We start from the raw sequence: 21,137 nt of genomic DNA, 5'->3' as shown, positions 1-21,137 counted from the left end.
AATGCACTGTCGTTCCACTTACTTTCTTAGCAAAACGTCGTTTTATCCATTGAAGCACAAAGGTAAGTGGAACGTCAAACTCCTAATAGTTTGTAAAATAATATATCGAAACTGGTGTCATCCTGAGAATTCGTTTCAAGCGGGTCCGCCTCTCTGCTAGAATGTCCCGGCTAGAATTTGTAAATTAAAATATCTTCCATAAGGCAATCAGTTAAAAAAATTACACCAGCTTCCCGTAGGGGAACCCTGAGTAGTATGGGATGCAGCAGCGCCAGCAACGCGCAGAACTGTTGTCGACGCCGTTGGCGTTTTGCCCGCGTTCGCACCGAACGCGCGCGGCGTTGGTGACTGTTGCCGGTGCCTCTGGGGCGCCTACCGTCGCGCCTCTAACCTAAGATGCTTCGCATTATCGTGCGCGGAGCCGGAGGTGTTGCCATTCGTTGCGCAATCCGGAGAGGAGAGGAGAGGAGGAACGCCGAGAGGAGAGGAGATGAGACAACTAGAGGAGGCGGAGGAGGGAGGAGAGGAGATGAGACAAGGAGAGAAGAGGGAGGAGGATGCGCATGCGCAGTAGGGGTGTGGACGCCGCACGGCGGAGGGAGGGAGGGAGTGACAAAGCCCCGACCTTAAGATGCTTCGCATCTAAAACTTCATTAGTGACTTTTTGTTATTCGTCGAATATGCATTCAATTTGATTGCGATACCAATAATATGGACACTCCAAGTGCATTTCTGCCGTCGCTGTCGTCGCCGTCGTGATGTTCCGCAAAAAATTCAAGGGGGCTAACACCGTCGCCGCACGCCGTATGCTGTACGTGCGAGTTAAAGCGCGCGAGGGGAGCGGACGATCGCGGCTCAATCTGGCGCGCAAGAGAGGAAAGCTGACAGGAAACGCGCTGTCTTCCGTCGCGCTGCAGGCCGTGGGGGGATGTGAGGGAGGTAATGGAGGGCGTTGTTTTCCTACAGCAACTGCGTATTTCGCGACCGCGCGCATTGGAAACCAACGATGGCGGCTCAATCTCGCGCGCGCAGGGAGCGAAGCGGGGAGGCAGCGCGGGAGGGAGAAGAGGGGCGGCGAGTTTACTCCGACGCAAACTGCGTACTTTGTAGGCCATTGCGCGTGGTCGGGCGCCTTATCTTGAAAGCGATCTGCGGGAAGCTCATACCTTTGTGCGTGCGGTGTTCTCGTCGCTAAGCTTGTGTTAAAGTTATACACAGCGCGAAAGTCATTTGGCTCTGAGGCAGCACAAAAGGGATACATAACGTTTTTATAGCGTTTATCCGAGACTATAAAAACAGTTTCACGACCCGAGTAAAAAACTTCGTTGGTAAAACGTCCTATATGTCCGCTAATGTCCGGCCTAATTACTTTTCTGAGACGATTTATAACAGGTCTTAAAGACGTGTTCGAAAAGCTCGTCTAGAAATAGGATTGGGAGAGACAGAAATAATCCCCTTTTTGAAAGCTATTTCTGTCCAGTTTCTAAGCGTTTTTAAGACGTTATCAAAACGCTGGTCTAAAAATGGTCTTGAAAGGTTTACCATAATCTGAAGCTAATTTTCGCGGGTTCCAGATGAGTCGAAGAGTCGGTGTGTCGTGCAACAGAGCTCCTGGCGCAGTGCCAAACCCTGTTGCCTATGGACGCCGACGCATCCTCTAACAAGTCACAAGAAAATAGACATGTCCATGAAAATTAATCTGGAATACCGCCTTTGGTGTTTACAACCGATGTTTACAACCAAAATGGGAATGCCATCCCGCTAAGAAATAATGGGCGCGTCTGGACAAACGTTCTGGCCAGCGATTTGCGCCAAGCGTGCATCAAATGGTGACAGTATGACGAAGCAAAACTTTATTGAACAAGTAATACTTGTGCAAGCTTTGAGCAAAATGTATAAGAAATGCAAAGTAAATCGAATTAAAAGTACCCCAACAATGACTAAAGCTCGCAGAAACCATTCCTAATGAACTACAAACGGATATACAATGCCTAGAACATATTAAGTAAATTAGTAAAGTTTCTTATTTAGCAAAGTAAACAGCCCGCGCTACCAGGTGAACAGACTGGGGATATTTAGAAATTGATATCACAGCAACTGCGAGAAGCAGACAGAGAAATGCCGATTTTGTCGCATTGTGGCTGCCTACAAGCAATGTTAACAATAATCTAGAAGCTTGAAAAGAGCACCAGAAATAAGTACGCCGCGTACCATCAAATACAATCCCGTGATAAAAAGGAAACGCTGGGAACATGTCAAAATCGAAAATATTGCCTTTAGGATGCATCAAATAATGTAATGGTGTAAGAATTAAAAGAACCATAAAACCAAAAAAGCAACAATCAAGTGAAAATAGTATAGAATACTCAAAAGTAAGCACCACTGTAATGCAGTGTGACGCGACTGAGTAATGCTACATAAATAAAATAATCTTAGCAATCTATTACACGCGAAATAGATGTGTAAACCTTATATTAGAAACGTCTATAAACCTAGAAATGAACTGGAATTCACTGAAAGCGGCATTTAAGTAGCCAAGGAAGTAATTCTCGGTTTATCTGAAAAGCATTGTACAAGAGGCACGTATCTACCACTCTGGAAAAAAGCAAGTATAAGTTCGCAATGAATCACCTTCCAACCAGTGGATACGTTTGTACACTGCCATTTTGAACTGAGGATTGAACAGCGCGAATAAAACAAAGACAGGAAGAAACAAATACCACAAACAAGCGCTGACTGCCAACTCAAAGTTTATTTGAAAATCATCAGCCATTTATACTTTTTCCAGCATAGGCATGCGTACACCCGTCATATAAACATCCGCAATATCACCAACATCATAACCTATCATGCAAAAAAGCTATTTCTTTCTCTGACAATCCGAGAGTGGGAAAACTTACACATTTGTCTTCTCCCTTTCGAATGTGATTTGCGTCTACTTCTCTTTCCTTCTTACTTTTTCCTTTCCCTATCAATTTTGTCTTTTTCAAAATAGGAGTGCATGGGCACTTTTTGCAATGTACCGCTAAATGGCTTCCACAGCCATTCTTCACGTTATTGTTCTGCTGGCGACCTCTATCTTTCAAACACTGTCCAGTTTGTCCAATGTAATTTCTGCAACAGCTCAGCGGTATCTGATAGATAAGGTTGCGCGTGCAGTCAGTGAAGAGGGATTTATGATCGATGGTGCACAGGCACTTATTGAGCGTTTTCATACGATTGCATATCGATGAAAGCTTGCACGGGGCACTGAAAAGTAAATTAACATTATGTCGGTTCGAGACTTTCTTTAGATTGTGCGACAACTTATGCAAGTACGGCACCACATGCACTGGTCTCATGTCTTTTTTCTTTTCTTTCTGTGCTGGTTCCCAACATTTTTCCTATTTTTCTGCAAAATGGCTTCGCATACTGAAGTGATGACAGAACTGGGATAACCTGCGTTCTGTAATCGTGCTCTCTGGTTCAAAAAACTTCGCTCACATTCGTGCTCACATTACTTATTCAGTGCTGCCTTAATGCACGTGGTTGCTATGCCTCTCTTAATCAGTTTTGAGTGTGCACTGTCATAGGGTAACAACGTTTTCTTAGATCTGGGTTGATATGCCCAGCATACATGCTCATCCGAAGAAAAGCAAAAATTAATATTGAGAAACTGAATGCGGTTGTTATTTGGCACTTTGTGCGTGAAATTAAGACATCCCACTGAGTTTTTGAACATGCCCAAAATTTCTTTGACCGCGTTATGACCATGATCTTTTTTCAAAACAATTAAGTAGTCGTCCACGTACCTAAACACTCATGTAACAGGCGTGTCCACCATCTTAGCAGATATTTTATTGTCAACCTAGGATAATTCAGCAGGCATTGCTAACCCCACAGCCATTAAAATTAAGGGTTATTTTCTTTACAGTGTGATTTTCTTCATTTCTGTGAACTGCATGTCAACAATTTTCCGGAACGCAGCCGACGAAATCGGGCTGCCAGTACTAATACTGTCATGAAGACTGCCCAGGCTTGGCAGCATAAAAGTGTGCCCATCATCCTCTGAGCGTGAAGGCCTACAAGAAAACTGCCGTTCTGAGCTCAGTTCTGAACAGATTGCTAAAGTAACAAAAATATCAGTGCCTTACGTCAGCGACAGGTAAACACAGAAAAAAAAATTAACGTAAGCTCTTCTATTGTACAAGATTATTCCGAATAGCTTGACGGGGCGCTCTGCATTAAGTTTACTGTCAAGGTTCCAGACCCAGTACAATACTGGCATTAGGAGGCACTGAAATGTGCATAAGGACGGCAATTAACATTCTCATGCTTTTGTTGGAGAAACTTACAATGAACTACGCGTCGACTCTAACTGCAACAATACCAGCCAAGGTTATACCCCACTGAACACACATTGGTCTAGAAGTCGTCTTCAAGAAGTCTTGACAAGATAAGCAAGACGTCTTGAAAACCATTTTAAACGTTTACAAGACGTCTTGAAGACGTTTTGGCAAGATATTAAATACTTCTTCACGACATCCTACCAAGATTCTGATGGACGTCTTAAAACACCTTGTAGCCGTCTCTAAGACCGTCTAATGCACCGACAAATTTGGGATATCAGACGTTTTGCAAGACATCTTGTAGACGTCTCAAAGACGGCTAGAAGACGTTTTGCAAGACATCTTGGGAACGTTTTGAAAACGGCTACAAAACGTTCTGCTGGACGTTTTGAAGACGTCTTAGAAACATTTTTAAATGCTTTAAACATCTACTGGTCAGCTAAGGCATGGCATTTTCTAGTCGCTCGTATTTAGCTAATTAAGCCCTAAATATTCTTTTACAGTATTTATAGTATTTACAAAAGATAATGACAGTGGAAGTTTACTTAGATCTAAAGTGGAGAGGATGTGAAATCTGAACACGACGTAGGTTATTTGAACACAGAATGTAAGCCATAAAGTCACGAAGTCTTCACTTTGAGGAAAAAAAAAGTGAAGAAACAAATGAGCCATAAACATGCTATGAATATATATATATATATATATATATATATATATATATATATATAAAGTACAACGGACTTGACCTCTCTAAACTTTAGTTCAACACCTGATCTATTGTCCGCTATCTAATCTATTGATCTATCCGACCTGATATATTGTCCGATCTATTGTCTTCGTTTGCACAGAGAAAGGAAACTCCGGAAACGCGCTCGTGTAGAGCGCCCGCACTTAAATGCGCAATGCTTGCAGCGTTAGCTCCGGATACTTAGGAATAGTAAAATCCATATTCTCGGCAATCGCTACACCGATTTTGATGACGTTTCTTGCATTTCAAATAATATGTAAAATAAAGTATGGGCTGGAAGCAGATGCTGATTTAATGTCGGCGCTGTCTTTCGAAAGAGTCTCGAAATTTGGAAAATATCAAGTTTACAACTCTGCGACATAGCAATACTAAACGTAATCGCAATTTTGTAAGGTGCACCTAATAACACGTCCAAAGCAGACAAAATAGATGCAGTATACGCGGCTCTGAAAGGTACCGCTAATTATCGAATGTGCTTTTTTTTTCAAAGCCCTTGTAAACGTTGTGATAAGCACACGTGGACTGCAAACTTATTTCTAAAGTAAGCTTGCCCGCTTTTAGCGCTCTGATCTTGGTAGACGCTTGCATAATACCCCCGCCATGCATCGGCTGTATATGGCTGCACTGATCATGAGCTGTGGACCAACCGTGCTCGGTCCTGGTAACTGCAATATCGGTCTTGGTGTAGTTACCAATTGGCTAACTTAGCGCTTCTATGTATGTGACAAATATTCCAAGTAAATATACAAAGTAGGGTCATTCAAAACATTTCAAAGAGGTCGCAAATAAACTTTGCCGCATTAAAATTTCTGGAACGCTTACTATAATATGTGGTGCACTTATAAAATCGCCGGGCTGTGGTTGCAAATAATTGGGCAAAACGGACACGTCTAGATGAAATGCCATGATATGCTGCTCTCCTCCCAAAGTACACATCATTATTTATAGTGTCAATTTTAGCTATAGGTTTTGAGCGTATATAGGTATTTAATTTGAAAGAGCGATGAAGTGAACGATTCAGTCTCACGACTTCGGAGTACACGACGTTGAAACGCGTTATAAGGAATTGATGAACTTGCAATACTATAGTTTTTTACTACATGATTGAACAGCTGACCGCGGAATAGTGATGCAGCTGAATGTGCAGATTTCGGCAGGAGCGAAAAACTGTCAAATAACGCGCTGGCGTGGAGGTTGAACTAGCATCGGGCGAAAAAGGCCGATTGTGACAGCCTGCAGAAAACCGCACAGGCAAAAACTCGAGCGATCTTCTGCCACAAAAATATATCATCGGACTCACCTATTCATCTATCTGAAACTAACGCTCGCAGCTAAATTTGCGCAGCTGCTCAGCGTAGGCACACTTTTTGATGTTACCCAGCACGGTAGCTAAGTACCTATAGCATCGCGCAGCTGAGCTCGAGATCGCGGGTACGATAGGATCGAAACGCAACAACGATCGTGTACTTAGATTGATGTGTATCTTAAAGATTCCAGGTGGTCAGAATTAATCCGGAGTCTCCACCTGCGGTCTGCTTCATAGTTTAGGCACGTACAACCGTGGGATTTATTTTTTACTTTTTCTGTTTTCTCAATTAACGTGGTTAAAGTCCTTAGGTCTTGCATGCATGCTGCCTTCAATCTAGCACACGCTTTTACGTTTGCTTCATGTTTTTTTTCTTCGTGAAAAACGTATAGACGCTACGACTGGACGTGCAGTGCAACGACACATATGCAGCTAATGCAAATGTAGACCTTACAGGATGGTAAAATGACAGACCAAAGGAAAGGCAGTGCATGTACACGTTTTTAAGTACAGGCTGTGTGACGAGTATGGGTGCTAGATATCTAACAACCGTATAAAGCAGTGGAGAGAACTGAAACGTATATTTTATACATATATCTGGATAAGGATCCGCACATATATCTTCCTGCAGTTTTTACAGAAAGTTTTCTAGCCGTCTTAGGAAGATGATAGCTTAAAACAGCTTAACAAGACGCCTTCAAGGCATCCTTCGCAAGACGTCTTCAAGACGTACATATAAAGACGTCTTGTAGCCGTCTTGAATAGTTGTAGACGTTCCAGTTCATTTTGGCTGGTCCAAGACAGGTACAAAACGTCATGCGTTCAGTGGGTACAAAGCATGCTGTTTTGGAATACTTATGGTATTTCGACTTCAAGAAACATTCTCACTCCGAGAAAGACCGTCGTACTTATTAAGAGGAAAGAGGAGTTGCAACACAGTTCAGCATGATGCAAATTCATAAAATATACTGCCACAAGTGCAGCGCGTATGATGCGCAGAATTTCGGCCGCAGCAATTATCTTTGCCACTGTGGACAATATAAACACGGGAGCCACGAACGTGCCAGTGAGCTATATGTGTTACCGACATTGGTGCCGCCGTTCCGATCCAATCGAGCATGCGCATCAACGAGACGGCCAAACACCAGCGACTACAATTCTGAACAAGCAATCAAATCCCATATGCATTGCTTCGGGTTGCTCAGCATTTCATAGGTTTGTTGCGTGATCGTTGGCTTTGGACTTTGATTCAGTTTGCACGGGAGAAAGCTTCATGTTCAACCATCTTTCTATAAGAAAGGGGCTTCGGTTTTCTTAGCACCCTTTGTCTCTTCCCCCTCCCCAGTGCAAGTACTAGGCTATAGACAGATATCTATCAGGCCAACCGCTCTGCCTTTGCATTCAATAAATCTCTCTTCACAAAATGATTACGGGCGAAACCAATATTACTTTGTGATCATGTGCGCCTACCTAAAATTCTAGTGCGACACTCAAACACACTTATAGATCGGAGGAAACACCAAGGCCATTTTCATGATCTTCGCTGCCACTGGTTACCATACTGCTCGCCGCAATGTTCGGCAAGAAAAAAAATTGCGTAGCTTTCACTGGAGGCGCAATTCTAAAGAGACAGTGGAGCTATTGGGAACCTAGCTCACAATTATCGATTAGGCATTGATTGGGTATTGATTGGCTATCAATTGGCCTATACGATCCATTGCCATGCTTATCGGGACACTACAAGCAGGTTTCTCGAAATTTATTGATCATTAATCGATTAGGTATCGATTGGGCTACACTGTGCATTGCTATACTTACCGGGGCACTACCAAGCAGGTTTTCTGAAATTTGTTGATTTACCCATTGGCTATCTATTAGCCTATACGACACATTGCCATGCTTACCGGGCACTACAAGCATTTTTTTGTAAATTTATTGAGTATTGGCGGATTTTTTATTAGGCATCGATTGGGAATTGTTTGGCTATCAAATAGAAATTCTTAATCATGATTGACAGAAGTATCACTACCTTACATGGGCTACAAACGAACCAAACTGCATACCCAAGCTCCAACTGCATTAAGCTAAGTGTAGAGGAATTGGCAACGCTGTGCTACTTTTCTGTTCGCATGTTAAACGCTCGGCTCAAACAGCTCCGCTGTTAAAACAAATAGCCGATACATGGATTTGTAACTGAGCTGTGAGTTTGCTGAATACGCGACTACCAAATGCAAATACCTCAGTCGAAGTTGACGCGCAATGCTGCTCACTGTCCACTTGTGGGCGTAGTAAAATTTTTGACAAGTCGGGGAAACTGTTCTCAGGAGAGATATCCACATACTCATTGAACGTCTTGTTCAGTATCTCAAAGTGGTAAAACAGAACTGGTTTTTATATCGTGCAGTGACCTGCGGAAACTCTATGCACAAGGCTGCAAACTGCCTCCATCACTTAATGTGCAGTAGACCACTGTAAATGTGCAACAGCGGAGTATTGCTTTCGGATTAGAAAAAAAGTCCAGTAATATTCCCTTGGATGTGCTGTTGCATGAGCGAAATGCACTAATAAGCATTTGCTTGGCGAGCGATCCTCCACAAAGCACTGCTGCTCACTGTCCACTTGTGGGCGCAGTAAAACTTTCGATAAATCGGGGAAAGTGTTCCCAGGAGACATATCCACATACTCATCGAACGTCTTGTTCAGTATCAGCACAGTGACTCAGGCGCTCGTAGAAGGCATGATAGGCATCACACCTTCGAGTGCGCTAACATGCAGCTCGCATGAAATGTTTTAGCCTTTAATTGCTGACAAGCATAATGGTATTTCTTTTTCGGCTACGCTTCACAGCCACTACAAAAGAAATTCTATGTCTATGGCAGGCAGTGGTGCAGTCGCGATGACAGGCTCCACGGGCGCGCTTGCTAACAAGACTGAGCAAGGAGGAGCAGCACTATGGCAAAGGCCAAGCATGTACGGTCGGAGGGCGCCTGACTGTGACTAGGCGCACTGCGTATAAGCAGCACCTCCAGGTGACAATTCAAATTTTGGGAGAATCGGAAACTAAGCGGCGACATAATATACACGAACAACAACACTCGTTTCTGGTCGCCGTCACACTAAAGCACATAACGAGTTTGGCCATATACGGCTACGCTGTAAAATTGCAATCTAACGTCGCGACGAGAAAACACCCCGCAACGAAAAAGGCGCACTGCTAGTTCTGCGGCGCTACCGCGCCCGTGCGAGGTCAATTATGTAACGCGAACGAGGAATCCACTTTCATTTATTGCTACGCGATGCGCCTCTTTTACGGTGTAAACACTACCCAGATTCAAATATTTCGCGAAAAGCCTCTCTCATCGTAATCGGCAGTACTTCCGCATAACGCTACCTTATCGGGTGCAGGTAAAATAAAACGAGGGAACACGTGCACTTGCCGGAAACGAGCTCTACATGAGGTCGACTTTGCTGCTGAGAACCGGGCACGCGCCAACTGCTTCTTTGAGTGCGTTGAGGTTGCCACCTCAAGGATATATGTCCTTGCCGCACCAAGGTGGGGTATACTAACTAGGCAGTGTGGCATCGCAACCAAATCCGCATACACAGAATCCCTGGCATTTGCAAACAGCTGGCAGCAAAACGTCAAACCGATCCAGCAGTGAGAGCAGTGCAGAATTAAACGGGAAACCACATCATGTGACAATTGCAGAACGAGAGACAGTCGCGAAACTCGTCACTACAGCATGCACAGAAATGCCATAGTTTAAATAAACTTCTATTTAAAAAAAAGACATTTTGCTGTCTATTAGTCGAATCAGCACACGGCTACACAAATTTTTGTCTACTGCCTTGCCAAATGCAGTGTAAAAAGCCACCCATAGATGGCGCAAGAAATGTGATATTGAAAGATTTACTGACACTTATGGGAGCGTTTTGCGTTTGGCCCACGGTGGTAGAATAGGAGAGGTGGCCGAACGGCGCCGCAAGCGCGTCGCCGCACCTCTCGAGTTTCTACAGCGGTCGCCAGGGGGCGACAGGGAGCGAGAGGGGTTTTATGGGCTCAAAGACGCGCATCGCACGCTTTCGCTGTGCCTTAAATTGTCGGTTATCATCGCAAATTTTGTGCCTTTAAAACGTTGTTTATGTTTTTAAAAGCTTGTAGAGGCTGTCTGCCGGCCTTGCTTACAAAAATGAGTGTATCAGTCTCCATGGAGCTTAAACATTTCTAATCGGCGAAGTCGATATCTACAACACCGACACAGAGCTCTGAAAACAAGCGACGCACGTGTATTTTTCTGGAAGCGTGAAAATTCTTACCGGCGAGTGTTTAGCGTAAAAAAAATTAGTTTTCACGTCATTGTGGGTAGCATTGGGCTTATGGGCGTAGTTTATTTGTGATCGCCTAGCTGTAACTAAATTTCACAGTTGTGCGGTCACCACTTGTTTAATTATTGTCCAGCTGCCTTCAGGCACCAGTAGCGTCAGATGGCGAGTGCAAACGTGCACGCGCGTACGCAATGCTACAGACTGCAAAAGACCGTAGCAGACGCCGTTCTGTATTGACAGAGCGGCGCCGCCGTGCCTTCGTGTTCGCGTCTGACCTTGGCCGCCCACTATGAACAACAACGAACAGAAACGGCGTGAAACATGCCGTTTCAAGTGAAGCCGCGGTGACCGTTGCAGACGGGGCGCAGTGGGCTTCTCTTGTAATGCACACTGCAGACAGATCGCGCACGCTGAAGCTTGTACAAGGTATATCGCGGTGGCGCAGGAAGCATCGCCGAACTTTGATTTTATTGCGATAGCAATTATATGGACACTCAAAAGCAGATTTCTGCCGTCGGCGTCGCCGTCGCCGTCGGCGTCGCCGTCGCCGTCGCCGTGAGGTTCCGTATGACGTCATTTGGAGATGAAATCGTCGCCGCGCGCCGAACGCTGTATGTGCGAGTGAAAGGGCGCGAGGGGCGCGTCTTTCACGGGGAGTGAACGCACGGCGGAGAACAAACGCGCGTTCTGCGCCGTGCTCGCTTAAGGGCTGCAGAAGTAGGCGTCTCTTTTCTCCTTTACAATCACCATATATGTAGAGCAAACGCGCCTTCTTCGGACGCGCGAGAGGCCGTGGGGGAGGGGGAGGGAAGGGAGGCGACGTTTAGCTGCGGCACCAAGTGCCTATTTATATCAGAGGCTCCAGCAACAGTCACCAACGCCGCACGCATTTTGAGCTAACGCGGGCAAAACGCCGATGGCGTCGACAACAGTTCTGCGTGTTGTTGCTACCAAAGCCGCTCACCTTACTTCGTATGACATTGCTGTGTTGCTATCGCATTCATTGCTTCGCCCTTAGGGCGAAACTGTGACATTTTTTTATATCAGCGGGTCCTCCCAGTGATATAATCTTTCAGTTACGTGCTTGGAAACTGACGATTACTGGACTCAACGCAGTTGTAAAGTACACTTGTATCAAATTTGACAATAACTTGTATCCTACTAGTTCTTGGGTGAGAACTGTTTGATGACTCATTTGCAAAACCTCAATAATGACGCTTGTGGCTATGACTGAGATGTCGGCTTTTTTATATTTTCTGAATCTCCTAAATCTGTCTGGAAACACAAGCTGCACCATTCACTAAAACAATATTTATGACTTGTATTGGCCGCTGCTATAAATTTGCACGCGCAATATGCATATATAATTAAAATGCATTTTTCAAGGTAAGAAATGATACAACAAACTCGTATTTTGAAAGACAAATATTTATATTTTTCAATCAGCCATATTGTGTTCCCACGGTCCTGTTGGTTTAAATCTTCCTTTGTAACCTGTGTACATTAACAAATATACTACGCTACATGTACAGTCGTAGACAAAATGTTTGTAGGCCACGTGTTCCGCAAACGAAGCCGATAGCTTTATTAACCGCTGGCTGGAGGCCGCACTTGACGTGAAAGTCAAAATGCTGTTATTTCAGCTCGGTACACTATGCACGCGGTACACTATAACACACCATACAAGCATTGTAGAAAGTGGACAACTACGCCTGGCACAACGTACAGGTGGTCATGCCATGCAGTTGGTTCACAAATATGCAGGATACTACAGTTGCAGCAACATGTATATTAGGCCTAACTAATAAAATAATTAGGCTTAATTTGGAATAATTAAGTGTACTTAGGAACTATATCAACCTAATTTGTTTGAACAACATTCGACTATTTAAGGCTAATCTGAACTATTATTGATAATTAAAATGACGTATGATTGCGAATAATTAGGAATAGTGAGAATAAATAACTTGAAACTAAGTTAATAACCCTAGTCAAGAATAACTTGAGTTTATTAGGTTAAGCTTAATTATTATTTATACAGGTATTTCAGAATAATTAGGCCTAATTTGGAATTATTAACAATAAGTTGAATGAAGCAGATTACGAATAATTAGGGGAATTATGAGGGTTTCAGTCAATGTAAGTGTCCAACACGATAGGTCAGATAGAATTGCTTAACTGTCGAAACTGATGAACAAGAACAAAGTGAGGAATATACGAAATTGTAAGGTGGAAAAGATTGAGGAAGCAGTAAAATATGGACGCAAAATGAAATCATTGAGAAGAAAACTTTGCATCAGACAAGGCAAATGTATGCACTGAAAGATAAGCAGGGTAATATCATCAGCAATTACGACGACATAGTAAACGCAGCGGAAGAATTCTATACTGACCTATACAGTTCCCAGAGCAGCCAAATGACTTTGATTCGAAGTCGTGATGAAAATAATACAGAGGCTCCTTTTATACCTAGCGATGAAGTTATAAGGCCCTTGAAAGACATGACCAGGGGAAAGGCTGCGGGAGAAGATGGAATAACGGTCGAATTAATCAAAGATGGAGGATATATCATGCTTGAAAAGCATGTGGCCCTTTATACGCAATGCCTCACGACTTCAACTGTACCAGAAAGCTGGAAGAACGCCAACATTATACTCACCATAAGAAGGGAGACCTTAAAGAATCGAAGAATTATAGACCCATTAGCTTGCTTTCAATATTGTATAAACTATTCACCAAGCTAATTTCCAAGACAATCAGGGAAACACTTCACTTCAGCCAACGGAGAGAACAGGCTGGCTTCAGGGAGGGATATTCTACGATGGACTATATCCATGTTACCAATCGGGTAATAGGGAAATCTGCTGAGTACAATCAACCTCTTTATATAGCTTTCATAGACTATAAAAAGCATTTGATTCAATAGAGATACCAGCAGCCATAGAGGCATTGCGTAATCAAGGAGTACAGGACGCATACGTGGATATCTTGGAAAACATCTACAAGGATTTCACAGCAACCTTAGTTCTTGAAAAGAAAAGTAGAAAGTAACCTATCAATGCCATTCACTGCATGCTTAGAAGTATTCAAGCTCTTAGACTGGGAATGCTTAGAAGTGAGGATCAACGGCGAATATCTCAGGAACCTTCGGTTTGCAGATGACATTGCCCTATTCAGCAACAATGGAAAAGAATTACAGCAAATGATTGAGGACCTTAACTGAGAAAGTGTAAGAGTGGGGTTGAAGATTAATATGCAGAAGACAAACATAATGTTCAGTAGTCTGGCAAGGGAACAAGAATTCAGGATCACCAGTCAGCCTCTATTGTCTGTAAAGCAGTACGTTTATCTAGCTCAATTACTCACAGGGGACTTGCTCATGAGAAAAAAATTTACAGAAGAATAAAATTGGGTTGTAGTGCATACTGCAGGCATTACGAAATTCCCACTGGGAGCTTAATACTGTGGTTGAAAAGAAAAGTGTACAACCAGTGCATTCTAGCGGTCCTAACATATGGGACAGAAACTTGAAGGATAACAAAGAAGCTCGAGAATAAGTTAAGGACCGCACAAAGAGCGATAGAACGATAAATGTTAGGCCTAACGTTAAGAGACAGGAAGACAGCGGTGTGGATCAGAGAACAAACGGGGATAGCCGATATTCCAGTCGACATTAAACGGGAAAAAATGGAGCTGGGTAGGCCATGTAATTCCTAGGATGGATAACCGGTGGACCATAAGACTTACAGAATGGATACCAAGAGAAGGGAAGCGCAGTCGAGGACGGCAGAAGACTAGGTGGGGTGATGAAGTTAGGGAATTTGCAGGCGTAAGTTGGAATCGGCTAGCGCAAGAGAGGGGTAATTTGAGATCCCAGGGAGAGGCCTTCGTCCTGCAGTGGACAAAAATATAGGCTGATGATGATGATGGTGATGAAGCTAATATAATATTTACCCTAATACTTAATGAAGGTGAGTTAGCAAAACCATGCAAACGTCGCCATAATCCGACCTTACGTGTTCGGGTAGGTCAGAGACGTGTGTGTGCAAGATGAGCAACTGCAAAGAAAGTTTGCACACACTATCTGACAAGTCCCACTAGAAAGATTCTGCAATAATTTTTGCAAACAAACGCCACATTTTTCTCGCGTAACACTGCCATGTTTCTGTCATTGCCTGAATAAAAAAAAATACGTTTCGCTTGAATCATTAGAAACTCACCGCGTTATCGGTCTTCTACGTCTGTTTCACAGGCAAATATATATGTATATATATATATATATATATATATATATATATATATATATATATATATATATATAGTGAGACGACGCCCGGGACGGAGGCAGAGCTCTTATATTGACACACAGCACGAGACAGCCCACGAACACCAACCCGACAAGATGATGATGATTATGAGGATGGGTATATACACATGAAGACGATGATGAATTGCACAGTTCGCGCTCACACTAACTTACCCCCCTCACGAAAGCGGCTGGTAAGGCAGCGAGTCAGAAACGGTCGGAACGACGAAGATGCGGCTTCAGGCGAGAGACGTGAACAATTTCAGTGCTGCGGCAACGGCGGTCAGTAACCGAGGTAACAGGAGCTACGCGATAGTTCACGGCAGATGTTCTTTCAAGCACGGTATATGGGCGGCGATACCTGTGAAGAAATTTTTCACAGAGCCTTGGCACTCGAACAGGTGTCCCCAGGAGCACTTCGTCGCCTGGGCGGAACGAAATGACACGACGGATCGCATCACAACGGACTTTCCTCTTATCCTGAATGGTCGCGGTGTGGGCGCGCGCAATTTCGCGGCAGTGGGCGACGCGGGCGGCGAACTCCTCTGGTAGAGATGTGGATGGAACAGAAGGCGTAGAAAGAAAGGTGGTGTCCAAAACAAAAGACGGTGCACGGCCGTACACGAGGAAAAAGGGGCTGTAGTTTGTTATGCGTTGAACGGCAGTATTATATGCAAACGTGACGAAAGGAAGTGTAGTGTCCCAGTTTGTGTGGTCAAGTTTCACATACATGGAGATCATGTCGGACAGAGTTCGATGGAAACGCTCGGTAAGACCATTGGTCTGGGGATGGTACGCAGAGGTGGTCGGTATTTGAGGCTTGCAGGACTTCAGCAAGAACATGGGAAAGAAATGTCTTGCCACGGTCACTTAGAAGAACATGAGCCGCACCGTGGCGCAAGATAATGGCTTGCAGGATAAACTCGGCGACCTCAGAGGCCGCACCAGAAGGAAGAGCTGCCGTCTCAGCGTAGTGGGTGAGATGGTCCACGGCGGTGACAATCCAGCGGTGACCCGCAGGTGTAAGCGGAAGGGGTCCGTATAAGTCGATGCCCACGAATTCAAAGGGAACGGAGGGGCACGGCAATGGTTGTAAAGGGCCGGCGGGAAGAGAGGTCGAACGTTTTCGATGTTGGCAGGACGCACACGAACTGACGTACTTGGCAACACTAGTAGACAGGCCAGGCCAGAAACAGCGAGTCTTAATGCGGTCGTAGGTTTTATGAAATCCTAAAGTGGCCAGCCGTTGCGTCATCGTGAAAAGCTTGCAAAATTTGCAGTCGAAGTGAGCGAAGGACGACTGGGACCCATCGGTGACCGGTAGGGGGGTAAACTTGCCGCAATAATGAGCCATCATGAAGTTTAAACCGTGCCAGTTCTCGTCTTAAGCGGCTGTTGGGAGGACGGGATAAGCCAGTAAGCCGGTCGAGAATTGTGTGGCAGTACGTATCTGCACGTTGGAGGGAGGCGAGGTCTTCTGAGGACAGAATGTCGACCGAGGTCACGAACCGTACCGGGGTCATGGTTGTGGTCGGTTGGCTGGGCGGTGCCGAACGGAGGGAAGGTGAGACAGGGGCATTTGGCGACAGCGGGCAACGAGACAAAGCGTCAGCATCTTGATGGCGCCTGCCAGACCTATATGTGACAGTGTAGTCGTACTCCTGCAAACGCAGAACCCAACGGCCGAGGCGTCCGGACAAATTCTTCAGGGAGGACAACCAACACAGAGCATGGTGGTCAGTCACAATTGTGAATTGGCGGCCATATAAATAGGGGCGAAACTTTTGTATGGACCATACGATGGCGAGGCATTCTTGTTCGGTGATCGTATAGCTTCGCTCAGCAGGAGAAAGAGTACGACTCGCGTATTTTATTTATTTATTTATTATTTATTACAAATACCTACAGCGCCCGAGTTGGGCATTATCGTAGGGGGGTTAATTACAAACATAAAGGTCATATATTGAACTTCAAGAAAAACAGCATCATATCATTTATGGTATTACAAATACAATAGTAATTACAGAGAAAGACAACACATCGAAAAAAAAAACAAAAAAAACATTCGATTATAAAATTTGCTACACAATGCATGAAACGGTACACTAGAAAATATTGTCTACAACAGATTCATGTAAAGTTCTCTATGGCAGATGAAAAATTGGGTGCAGACACTATCTCATCCGGGAGCAAATTCCATTCCGCAATTGTTCGCGGAAAGAATGAAAATTTAAATACATTAATACGACTTTGGTAGGCCCTTATTTTCTTGGAATTGTCGCGTCTCTTAGACTGATAATGAGGTGGTTTTAAATATATGTTCTTATCGATTCCTGTGTTACCGCTGTTAATGTTGTGTAAAAGCTTTAACCTGATCATTTTTCGGCGCGTGGACAGTAACTTCCACCCCAGATTTTCCCTAATTTGCGAACCTCTAATTTTGTAGTCGTAGATGCCCGTGACGAATCTTGCAGCCCTTTTCTGAACACGCTCTAACTTATCTTCGAGAACTTTTGTGAAGGGGTCCCATGCTGCGCAAGCGTATTCTAACATCGGCCTAATATTTGTAAGATATAAAGTTTCCTTCAAAGGTTTGGGCGCATACTTGAAGTTCCTCTGGAAAAGGTGCAAAAGGCGGCACGCTTTAGCGCTTGTTATGTCAATGTGGGATGTCCAGTCCAATACCGCCATTAAAGTGACGCCTAGGTATTTGACTTCATCAACGCATTGCACTAAAACATTATTTAGAGAGTATGAACTAGGCACTTTTTTCCTTTTGTTCGTAAATTGAACATGATAACACTTTGCTACGTTCAAATCCATCTTCCATTTAGCACACCAGGAACATATTTTTTCGAGATCAAACTGCAACACACTCGTATGTTCAGCACATGACACAGGATAGTATACAACGCAATCATCCGCATACAGTCTGATATTCGAAACAACGCCTTCACTTAAATCATTGATAAAAATAAGGAACAGCAACGGCCCAAGGACCGACCCTTGAGGCACACCTGATAAAACATCAACCGTTCTCGATGTTGCACCGTTCAGAACCACTTTTTGCTGCCGTTTATGCAAATAATCTTTAAGCCAACCGTAAAGTGAATCGGGGAGGCCAAGAAATGACAGTTTGTACAAAAGTAAGTCATGCGGGACTACGTCAAACGCCTTTCGGAAATCAATGAAAACAGCATCTATCTGCGTACTATTGTTAAAGCCGAGTGCAACGTCATGTATGAATTCAGTAAGTTGAGTGGTACAGGATAATCCCATGCGAAATCCATGCTGGGTCGGGATGAAGAAATCATGGTTATGAAGATGCTTAATAAGACCAGAGTAAATAACATGTTCTAGTGTTTTACAACAAACAGATGTCAAAGACACTGGTCTGTAATTGCTTGCCAAAGCCCGACAACCACTTTTAAATATAGGAGTTACATTGGCCATTTTCCAGTCACTAGGTAATTTTTGACAATTTATTGACTTGGTAAATAATTCAACCAAGATAGGAGCAATACTGTGTGAACAGCGCTTCAAGACGTGATTTGATATTCCATCTGGACCGTGAGCAGAATGAGGATTAATGTTGCACAACAGAGCCCTTATTCCAGCCTCATTTAAAACTATGTCATTCATTTGAGGTAATTGTTCGTGTAATTCAGGTACCGGAATATGACGACATGCTGTGAAGACGGAGTGGAAATATTCGTTAAAGCAATCAGCTTTTTTTGTGTCATCAGTTAACATATCACTTTCATGCCGGAGAGCCGGAACGCCAACACTGTCTTTTCGATTACTTTTGACATATCGCCATAACTCCTTAGGATTAGATATTATTTTATCAGCTAGCGACGATAAGTATGTTCTTTTTGCTGTCTTTAATTCTCGTTTCAAGTTTTTAGTTAGAGTTCTAAGCTTGTCATATAAGTTCTGACTTGGTGCTGTCTTGAATGCCTTGTACACTCCGGCCTTCTTTCTTATTGACAGACGCAGTTCTTTGTTAATCCAAGGTTTATCCATTCTACGTCTAGATGATACCACTCTTGAGGGAATGTATTTAGCGACCAAAAACAGGAGTTTGTCTCTGAACAGAGCCCATAAACTTTCTATGCTGCACTGACTGCAGTATTCCAGCAATACTGGCAGGAATAAGTTTAACTCTTCATCTATGGCATTATAATTCCCCTGTTCATACACAAAAACCTTTCTCGGGCAATTCTTGCTAACCTGTAACTTTTTGCACACTATTGTTGCATTTACTACCTCATGATCACTTATTCCTGGTGCTGCCGTAACTGCTTCAACTAAATCATCGTTGTTGCTAAACAACAAGTCCAACGTACTGTCCCTAGCTGAACCGTAACGCGTTGGGAAATTCACAAACTGAGCAAGTTCATTGTTCCGTGCTAGTTCAATGAAGGCCGCGTGAAGTGCCGAGCCGCTCGTCGCTATAGGATAGCGGTTACGCCATACAACTTCAGGCATGTTAAAATCGCCCCCAAGTAGAATAATTTCCGATGATAACATCGACAGTGATCGTGCAAGGCCGCGAAATGGTTCTATGCTTGTTGAAGATGGTGACCTGTAGAAAGATCCCACCACAAGGCTGTTACCACCAGAGACCAATATTCTGCACCAAATACATTCTGAAGAAACATCATCGCAGTATAACGGTGCACTTCTGATTCTGTCATGTACAAGAATGAACACACCTCCTCCCTGGTGATTACGGTCTTTTCGATAAGTTATGTATTCGGATGGAAACACTTCACAATCCGATATGCCAGGGTCGAGCCACGATTCTGTCCCGATGACAATATCAGGTTGTGAGATGCGCAATAGGCTAGAGAATTCGTCTGTTTTATTCTTCAGGGCTCCTACAATTGATAACGATGACGGATAGGCGATCCGCCGTGTCTCTTCTGAGCCGCGGCGGCTCACGCTTTGTTTGCTACTGAATGTACTCTCGTACGGAATCTGTTGTACCATCGTAAATATAAGTCTTGCCTTCATAAGTCATCTTGTTGTACTTTAGCTTATATCTAGCTCCAGAGTTCTGGTCCCGCGCATAAGCAATCAGTTTGCTTCTACATCGCCGAACCTGCTGGGAGTAGTCTTCACTTAGCGATATTCTGCTGCCCTTCAGTTTCGAAGCCGCAGAAAGAAGACGCTGTTTGTCCTTGAATAGTCCAAACTTCACAATAATGGGCCTTGGTTTATCGTTATTATGCTTCCCCATCCTGTGAGCTCTCTCAATCGTTGATTGTTGAACAGTAATACCCAGTTTGTCCGAGCAGACAGATATAACCTTCCGTTCTGATTCATCCCATGTTTCCTTCTCGTTCTCATCGTCTATGCCGAAAAACAGTAAATTATTCCTACGTGAACGATTTTCCAGCTCGTCCTGATTAATCAATACGTTTCGCATAGCTTTTGAGAGCTGGTTATTTTGCGCCTGCACTTCTGCTCTGTCCTCAAGCGCAGACAAAACGGATAAATCCTCAGCTAATTTGGCAACTTTTGACGTTAGATTCCCAATTTTGTCTTCGATTTGTTTGTGCTCAGTTCGCAGTGTTTCTAACTGTTTAATTATCTTGTCTTGACCTGCCAATATCTTTGGTAACGAACGTATTGCTTCCATTAGTTCACGCTCTTGCTTTTCCGACAGAGGACCAGGGTTCTCTTCGACGTCACCAGCTAATAGTAATCTTATTCTAAAGAAAATATCTATTGCACCAGCACAGAGACAGACACCGGCACGAACAAGCACAAACCGCTGTAACGACCAGGTGGGCTCCGGTGCCGAGTATTCATGCGTGCGAGTTGGCTTATAACGGTAAAAGAGACCAACCTGAAGAAAGAGCAGATGTGAGCGTTTCGACCGCATCTCGGCACGGGAACCCAAAGGCCTTGTCTGGAGCAGTCGTTGAAATAGTCTTTCCTCTGACAGCGAGCGCCCTCGGTGACCCGTAGTGACAACTGCTATCACGCTGGGTAGTGAAGTTGCATCCAGATATGGCCATAACCACCAGTCAGTGATTACAGCCGGGCACTGTCCTCCGGGCAAGTCGCTGTTTTCGGTAGTTGTGCACGTGTGTGCAACCACCTGTTGCTGCT

The 21,137-nt window shown here is 44.1% G+C and overlaps 1 protein-coding gene across 1 annotated transcript; it reads right to left on the bottom strand.

Annotated features, from left to right (window-relative positions):
• Positions 1-19,946: 19,946 nt before the first annotated feature.
• On the bottom strand, positions 19,947-20,907 carry LOC119431375 (uncharacterized). The gene has a single exon (XM_037698861.2). The coding sequence runs from the start codon at positions 20,905-20,907 to the stop codon at positions 19,972-19,974; it is 936 nt and encodes a 311-aa protein (XP_037554789.1). The 3' UTR covers positions 19,947-19,971.
• Positions 20,908-21,137: the final 230 nt, after the last annotated feature.

The sequence above is a fragment of the Dermacentor silvarum genome, chromosome 10, assembly GCF_013339745.2.
Source record: "Dermacentor silvarum isolate Dsil-2018 chromosome 10, BIME_Dsil_1.4, whole genome shotgun sequence".
NCBI lineage: Eukaryota > Metazoa > Arthropoda > Arachnida > Ixodida > Ixodidae > Dermacentor > Dermacentor silvarum.
The sequence above is the reverse complement of the archived record's forward strand: the minus strand, read 5'-3'. Positions and strand labels throughout refer to the sequence as shown.